The sequence below is a fragment of the Emiliania huxleyi genome (genome assembly GCF_000372725.1).
Source record: "Emiliania huxleyi CCMP1516 chromosome Unknown EMIHUscaffold_200, whole genome shotgun sequence".
NCBI lineage: Eukaryota > Haptophyta > Isochrysidales > Noelaerhabdaceae > Emiliania > Emiliania huxleyi.
The window spans coordinates 22,162-30,572 of NW_005200599.1; the positions used below are offsets into that span (position 1 = coordinate 22,162).

General features: G+C 66.7%; 2 protein-coding genes across 2 annotated transcripts; one reads left to right on the forward strand and one right to left on the reverse strand.

Annotated features, from left to right (window-relative positions):
* Positions 1 to 3,584: 3,584 nt before the first annotated feature.
* Positions 3,585 to 6,018, forward strand: EMIHUDRAFT_234033 (hypothetical protein; the record flags this gene model as incomplete). The annotated part of the gene is made up of 2 exons (XM_005781483.1): positions 3,585 to 3,712; positions 5,385 to 6,018. The coding sequence occupies 2 exons, from the start codon at positions 3,585 to 3,587 to the stop codon at positions 6,016 to 6,018; spliced, it is 762 nt and encodes a 253-aa protein (XP_005781540.1).
* A 1,696-nt stretch (positions 6,019 to 7,714) lies between these two features.
* On the reverse strand, positions 7,715 to 7,936 carry EMIHUDRAFT_72863 (hypothetical protein; the record flags this gene model as incomplete). The annotated part of the gene is made up of 1 exon (XM_005781484.1): positions 7,715 to 7,936. A coding segment is annotated over one exon (222 nt), but the record flags the coding sequence as incomplete, so codon positions are not given.
* Positions 7,937 to 8,411: the final 475 nt, after the last annotated feature.

The window sequence follows — 8,411 nt, forward strand, 5'->3', positions numbered from 1 at the left end:
CGAGGCGAGGCGAGGCGAGGCGAGGGGAGGGGAGGGGAGGGGAGGGGAGGGGAGGGGAGGGGAGGGGAGGCGGCGAGGCGAGGCGAGGCGAGGCGGAGGCGGAGGCGGAGGCGGAGGCGAGGCGAGGCGAGGCGAGGCGAGGGGAGGGGAGGGGAGGGGAGGGGAGGGGAGGGGAGGGGAGGGGAGGCGGCGAGGCGAGGCGAGGCGAGGCGGAGGCGGAGGCGGTGGCGAGGCGGAGGGGAGGGGAGGGGAGGGGTGGGGCGGGGTCTCGCATCGTCGCCCAGCGACGCCATCAGCGCTGTGAACTGCTCGAGGTCGATGAGCGCCTGTTCAAAGCCCAGAGGTGTGAACACACGGGGGGCGGTCGGCTCGAGGATGGCTGAGTGAGTGTCTTGTGAGTCTGTGTGTCGCTCCAGATTGCCGTCATCCCTTTGTGTCGCGTCCACCCATACCGCGATGGTGTCCAGTCCGAGCCGCTGGCTGTCCTTCACCTCTCTGTCTCTACCTCTCCTCGTCGAGGGGTGGCGGCGGCGCGGCGGGTGTGTGGCAGCCCAGCTCATTGAGTGTCTTGTGTCTGTGTGTCTGTGTGTCGCTGCCAGCGCGGTGCCGTCATCCCTTTGTCTCGCGTCCACCCATACCGCGTTGGTGTCCGGTCGCTGGCAAGACAGTGTCTTCGCCTCTCACTAAACAACGAACTAAGCGGCCGGGCGCCTTCTCGAACTCGCTCGCACCGCGGTTCATCATGCCCGCCGCCTGTGCGAGGCATCCCTCTCCCGTCATCTCGGCCGCTCCTCGGCGGGCGCTGCCACTACCTCTGCGCGAGCCGCCTCAAACTCCACGCCCGCGGCCTGAGAGGGGCCGGGCAGTCAGTCGGCGGCGAGCCTGCGGCGCAGTGAGTCTCGCGCGGGGCACGCTGATCTCGGGCGCGCTGATCTCGGTGGCGGTCGCGGCGGTGGAGGCTGCGGCGAAGTCGGTGGTGGCGGCGGCGAGCAGTGGCAGCGAGCAGTGGCGGCGAGCAGGTGGCGGCGAGCAGTGGCGGCGAGTGCGCGTCAGGGTGTTGGCGACGGAGAAGGCCGTGGCGAGCCTCGGCGAATGGTTCAGCGAGGGCATTCCAGAGGTCAAATCCGCCGGTCTTCGTCTGTTCGATAAGAGACAGTTTGATTTCGGCGCGCACTGCTCGGTGAGTAAGGAGTGCTCGCTGGCACAGCGGCAGCCGGCAGCACGACGACCCCACCAGCGCCATCATTGCTCCGAAGATGGGCACCATCATTGCTCGAAGAAGAATTCTCGACAGGCTGTCCCATCCCTCCCTTGGGTCCTACAAGATCCTGCTTGTGCAGGTGGGGACCCTGTCCTTCTCCCACCCCTCGTTTGGCGTGTCCGTTGTATTTATTTATTACCTTGGGTTGTGCCGTCCTCCCATCCCTCCCTTGGGTTGTCTGTTTTCTTTCTTTCTTTTCCCTTGGGTTGCGCACCACACACCTCTCCTTAAAATCCCTGTGTGGTGGCGGCGTGCCGTCCTCCCATCCCTCCCTTGGGTTGTCTGTTTTCTTTCTTCTTTCTTCCCTTGGGTTGTCCGTTTTCTTTCTTTCTTTTCACGGCTAGCGCATCACACACCTCTCCTTAAAATCCCTGTGTGGTGGCGGCGTGCCGTCCTCCCATCCCTCCCTTGGGTTGTCTGCTTTCTTTCTTTATGGGGCATGGGCCCTACTGCGAGGCGGAAGAGGGAGGTGGGGGGCAGGGAGAGGGGGGGGGAGAGGAGGGGGGGGGGTACGGGGGGGGCGGCATGGAGGGCGGGCTCTCAACGGCGACTTTCCAGGATCAGACCTGAAGGCAGCGGAGGAGGCGCACATCGCCAGTCTGGACGCGTATTGCCGCAAGCATTGGGCTCCGACGGGGCAGGTGGCAAATGGCCGATGGCCGGGCGGTGCGCCGCTCTGGTGGCATACAAGGGCCAGCCTGGACGACGGGGAGTGGGTGCCGCGCGTGCCGGCCTGGCAGTGCGCCGTGTGCGGGGAGGAAGCCTTCCCGTTTGAAGAGTGCGGGCGCTGCCGGCCTGCCCGCACAGCTCCAGTGCAGCACGGAGTGCCAGCGAGCACACAGGGAAGTACCGCGGGATAGAGCACACAGTGGATGCGACAGGAGGGCTAAAATCCGGAATATAGATTGCCAAGAGGGTGCTCTAGGCCGCAAAGACACCACACACGGTCTCCCTACTCATGCGCTGCTAGCAGGAGGGTGCCAAAAATGAGGCGCGTTGTGAAACCGCAGCTGTAAAAAAAAACTCCTCCCTGCGGCATGTGCGCAGAACGGGTTGCGCAATGTGCGGCATCGTGTTGAGGGCTCTCGAGGGCAACGACGGCAGCGTTGCCGAGCTTGTACAGGGACTCGTTCCGACGTGAAGTCGCCGTGAAGGATTGACAAACAGGGCATTTTGCCCAAGATTTGCCCTCCCGCGCGATCTTCTCGCGTCGGCAAGCGCGCCGGCCAGGATGGGCGAGCCGGTCCCGCCACGCTGGACGGGCCAGCGGCTGGCACGCGCCGGCCACCCCGGCGGCGCGGCGGCCTCATCGCGCTCGTCGTCTGCGAGGCCACCGCTCGGCGTCGCCGCGTCCGACGGCGATGGCGCTTGGCTGTGAGGTGGGATGGCGGCATGGTGCGCGCGGGCGTGGGGGTGGTGCGGGATGCGCGTGCCACGAGCAAGCATAGTTTCACCTCAGCCCACCCCGCAGGCGCGCCGACGTGCTGCCCGAGCGCGTTTGGAGGCAGCAGCAGCTCCTCGCGAGGCGCCTTCGGAGGGGTGCCACACCCCTTTCCCAGCCGCGCGCGAGTTGAGCTCCGATTTGCGCTCTTTTTCGCACACGCCCGACGCTAGTAGGTGAGGATCGACCATCCTCCGCAAGCAGGGCTTCGTCGGGCGCGTCTTCGTCGAGCGGTGGTGCATCTCCCATGCTCCCACCCGCGCCCTCCTGGCAGCCCGCCCGCGGCCCACACCGACGCCCTCACGTGCTCACCCTAGTCGTAGGTGCGGGTTTTTTGCGTGCCCTCCTCCGTCGATACGGCGCTGGGCGATGGCTGGGCTTGTCGCCGGGCGAGCTGGCCCCTCAGTCGGCCGCGGAGCGGAGATGCGAAATCGAGGCGGCGCGGCCCCTGCGCGCAGCCTATCCGGCCGGCGCGCGCATGGTTCCGTAGCCCGTCTAGTGCCTCACTGACCAACTCCAGCGCTACGGTGCACGTGGCCGGTGTGGTACTGGGGCTGGGCAGCCTTGGGGCCGGCGGAGACCGCCGTCTAGCGGTCGCACTAGTCGGATATCGTTGTTCAACCTGTTTGTTCAACGGTTGTTCAACCATGTTTTGAGCATTAATTATTAATTTGGGTTTGGGTCTCTGAGGTCGATACTAGCGTCTATAACTTGCCACAAGCATGCTTTACAAAAGTCCAGCGGAGCTGGACTCGCAGAACGGCCGTCCGCGCGCGCTGTGAACAGCGCCGTGGTTGAACACTGTTCAACGACGTTGAACACGTGACGGTCCAGTAACCGTGACTGACAGGCTGGGGAGTCGGCTTGTGTATACGTGTCGCGATGAGACCTGGCCAAAAAGAGTTGTTTGCGGCTAGCACGCACCTGGCCGACGCGGGGCGGCCAAAGTCGAAAACGAGGACTGCCAACGAGCTGCAGGGCGGCTTTGCTTGGGGCTCTCACAGTCTGCTGTGAGAGCCCCTGTGTGAAGAGTGCGTAAAGAGCCGGAACCCAGCGAGCAGCGATGGTGAGTGATCAGGTGCTTGGCAGCAGCCCCCCTGGGGCACGCGAGCTTAGCAGCGGCGCAGGATCCCTGAGCTGTTCCGACGAGGTCGTGGCAGCGGCTGAGCGAGGCGAGGAGGAGGCGGTGCTGGCGTGGCTCGAGGGCGGCGGGCGGGCCGACGCGACGTACGAGATGGGCAAGGTGAGCGGCCTCACGCTGCTGATGACCGCCGCCATCCCAGGCCACGAGCGGGTGGTCGAGCTGCTGCTCCGGCACGGGGCGGAGATCAACCAGCAGAACAGCGCCGGCGAAATCGCGCTGATGTGCGCCGCCGAAAGAGGCCACGAGCGGGTGGTCGAGCTGCTGCTTCGGCACGGCGCGGAGATCAACCTGCAGAACAGTAACGGCTGGACCGCACTAATGCTCGCCGCCGAGAACGGCCACGAGCGGGTGGTCGAGATGCTGATTCGGCACGGCGCGGAGATCAACCTGCAGAGCAGCAACGGCTGGACCGCCCTAATACTCGCCGCCCAGGAAGGCCACGAGCGGGTGGTCGAGCTGCTGCTCCAGCACGGCGCGGAGATCAACCTGCAGAACAGCGACGGCTTCGCCGCGCTGATGGCCGCCGCCTACAGCGGCCACGAGCGGGTGGTCGAGCTGCTGCTGCGGCGCGGCGCTGAGGTCAACCTGCAGAGGAACGACGGCGGCACCGCGCTGATGCTCGCCGCCGACAACGGCAACGAGCAGGTGGTCGAGCTGTTGCTGCAGCATGGCGCTGAGATCAACCTTCAGAGGAGCGACGGCGGCACCGCGCTGGATTCCGCCGCCTACAGCGGCCACGAGCGGGTGGTCGACCTGCTGCTGCAGCACGGCGCTGAGGTCAACCTGCAGGACAGCAAAGGCTACACCGCCCTGATGCTCGCCGCCTACAGCGGCCACCCCGCCGTCGTGCTCCGCCTGCTTCGGGCTGGCGCAGATGCAAAGGCTCGTTGTGCGGCCGGCATGACGGCGCTGCAGATGGCCAAGGAGGAGGCGGCCAAGGTGCTAGCTACTGCCGACGCCGCCAGTGCTCCTGAAACGGACCACGCCGGGTGTGTGCGGGCTCTCACAGAGCACGCAGCGGCGCTGAGGGAGGCGGAGGCGGCAGAGAAGGCGGCCGAGAAGGCGCGCGAGGCCAAGGGGCGGCGCGAGCAGCGCGAGCGGGAGGCGGCGGCGGCGGCGCGAGAGCGCGAGCAGACGGCACGACAGCGCGAGGCAGCGCGAGCGGCGTACGAGGCGCGCCGGGCGGCGGATGCGGCGGCGCTGGAGGAGCAGAGGCGAGCCATTGCGGCGGAGGCGGAGGCGAAGCTGGCCGCTGAGCGCGCGGCAGCAGAGGAGACACTGCGGGCGAGGGAGGCGGAGAGGCTTGCGGCTGAGGAGGCGCAGCGAGAGGAGCAGCGGGCGGCCGCGGCGGCGCGCAAGGCCGTTCAGGCAGAGGCGGCGCGGCGCGAGAAGGAGGCTGCGGACAGGAGGGCGGAGGAAGATGAGGCGAGGCGGCGCGCAAAGGCGGCGGAGGCAACGGCGGCCAAGAAGGAGGCCAAGGCGAAGAAGAAGGAGGCGAAGAGGGCGCCGTCTGCCTGCACGCTCGAGGAGGAGCGGAGGGCGCGGGCTGCGGCAGAGCTTCGCGCACAGGAGGAGAGGGCGGCGCAGCTGGCTGCTGAGCAGGAGGCGGCGAGGCGGGCGGAGCGCGAGGCGGCAGAGCTAGCGGGTGCGGCAGAGCGGGCGGCGCTGCGCGAGGATGCGGAGCTGGCAGAGGCGCTGCGCCGGTCAGAGGTGGATGCAGAGGAGGAGGCGCTGGCGCGTCGGGTGTCGCGGTGCGAAGAGGCGGTGAGCAGCGAGTCGACCGGCGGCGGCGGGGACTTGCCGCGGCGTGTCGAGCGGCTGGAGGCGAGCCTCGGCGCGGCGACCGAGGGTAGCCTCGAGGAGCGGGTCGGCGCCATCGAGCGCTTGATCGGGCCAGAGGTGGGAGAGGCAGCGGAGCAGCATCTGCCAGCCACCGAGCCGCTTGCTGCCGTCTCACTAGCGGACGCCGGCCTCGACACGGGGCGGCCGGCTGCCCCAGAGTCCACGATGGGGGGAGAGACCACGTGTATCGTGTGTTTCGCGAGAGTCAAGTCGCATGCGGCGGTTCCGTGCGGGCACTTGTGTGCTTGCGGGCCATGCTCTGAGCTGATGCGAGAGTGCCCTTACTGCCGCGAGCCAGTGATGATGTGGATGGTTCCGCGTCCGGTCTAGCGGGACCGGCAGTCTAGCGGGAGATAGATAGAGGGAGATACCGCAAAAGAATCGGCCAGACCAGAGTAAGGCCCGGCAGAAGAAGAACAAGGCGCGGAGAAGGCTGCGGCTAGTGCCCGCATTGATCACTCTGACACGCCGCGGCGCAATCTTGAAAACGTCTCCAACGGAGCTCCGTGTTGCTTCCAGCGCCCTCCCCCGCGCTTCTTGCGGCCATGGCCGATGCTCCTAGTATGAGAGGTCATCTGGCTACCGCGAGAGCGACCCAACTCGTCGACATCGTCCGATGATGGTGCCGCAAAGTTTCAGCCTTCGGAGGCTATTTGGGCATTGGGGTCGAGCCGGCAGTAGCCGTGACATGTGGTTCCACCACCCCTCGTAGGCTTTGCCTCTGACCGCCACCGTTCCCAGGCTGTCTAATGGGATGGAAAGGAAGGCTCGGCGAGCGTATAGAAGCGTGCTCGACCTCGTCGTGGCAACCTGTACGGCAGCGCTGGTAGGCGCGATGAGCGTCGTGCCACCTGACCCGAGACGGGCCGCAGGCGTCGTACCGAGCGCGTCGAGACCGTGTCCTGATGTGATCTGCACGGGTAAATCACGTCGGCGTCAAAGGAGCGACGTGCGACCTGTCAGAGCTTGATCTCCGATCTCAGCGGCGTCGAGTCGTTCTCCGGCGGCGACAATTTTGTCCCTCCCCCTCCCCTCCCCACCCGAGGTTGCGATGCTCGGCGTCGCGGCGATGGCCTCCGTCGTCATCCAAGAAGGCGACGACGCGGCGCCCAAGCTGCAGAAACGAGCTTTTAGTGGCTATAAGCATAGGCACTGAGATATGGTGCGCGCGGAGCGCGCTGGTGCTACCTGGACATACGCGCGGAGCGCGCTAGCTGGACACCCGCGCGGAGCGCGCCGGCTAGATACCGCGGAGCAAGAACAAATCAACACAACCGTTCGAATGCTGACGCCGCAAGTCGCTGCCGCCGGCTGCCAAAGTGCGCCTGGATTGCTCAGCAGCACAAGCATCCACGGAGCCAGCGAGCGCCGAGCGACATTGCCTTGACTGAGCCGGACCGCGACATGTCGGCGGTCAAACTTGATACTTGTAAAATGGTGCCGATGGCGGACGTGAGAGCACGGCCTGACGATCAAGCACGAGAGCGACGAACGGAGGCGCAGATAACTGCTGATACCTGTTGGAGCTGCGGAAGATGCAGTAGCACTGCTGCAGAGCACGCGCGGAGCGCGCCGCTGGAAAGCACGCGCGGAGCGCGCCGCTGGGTAGGTGCGGAGCGCCGCCACTTGAGATTGGGCCTGTGGGTGGGCCGAGTGGTTCCTAGCGTGTGAGTCAAACTCTTAATAGAAATCGCATCTAGCCCTCCACAACCCTCAAAAATTTCTTCGGGGCGCGCTCCGCGTGCCGCCTCTGAGGAGGCGCGCGCCGGGGTGCGGCGCGAAAGGGGCGCGCGATACATCGAGAGAGGTGCCGAGCGAGGGGAAAGATAGAGAGGTTTGAGCGAGATATCAACGGCTCACAACGCGTGTGTAGTCTTCTGTCGTGTACTCCAAAAAAGTAGAATTAGCAATATTTGAGGCTCTCTCTGTACTCTCCACGACCCCCCAGACGCCATTGGGAGCGGCGCGCCGATGTGTTCAAGCGACCGGCCTGGGGCGGGCGGCGCAAGCGCTGCGCTCTTCAGGTTCAGCATGCGTTCGCCTCTTCCCACTCACGGATCTGCCGGCGCACCATGTGGTTGGGGGCGAGGAAGGTGTGCACGAGCGCCTCGCCCGTCATCGGGCTCGTCGACTTGGTCGCGAGCCAGCGCTCGATCGCCGACCGCTCGTACGAATGCCCGTCCGCCGCCATCACCGGGTCACTCATGAGCTCGGTCGTGATCGGGCAGATGAAGTCGGCCGGCGGCTCCTCCTCCCTCGGAGCCGGCGCCTCTGCGGCCGACGACGGCCCTTGCGCCTCCGCCGCCCGCCTCTCCTCCTCCAGCCTCGCGCTCTCCTCGAGCGCCGCCGCAAGCTCCGCCTCCTCCGCCGCCGCCACCACCTCCCCCGACGCCTCCTCTGCCGGGGCCTCGGCCTCTTGCGACGGCCCAGCGCCGCCCCCGCCGCCCCCGCCGCCCTGCTTCTTCTTCTTGCCCCTCTTCTTGGCCTTCTTCTTGTCCTCGGCGCACTTCTCCGACTCCTCCTCCGCCAGCAGCGCCGCCGCAGCCTCCTCGGCCGCCCTCTCGGCCTCCACCCTCTCGGCCGCCGCCCTTTCGGCCACTGCCCTCTCCACCTTCGCCTCAATCTCCGCTCTCTTCGCCTCCCTCGCCGCCGCCTCAAAGGCGCGCTCGCACTCGGTGTGGCCCTTCTCCTTGGCCAGCTGCAGCGCCGTATGCCCGTCCAAG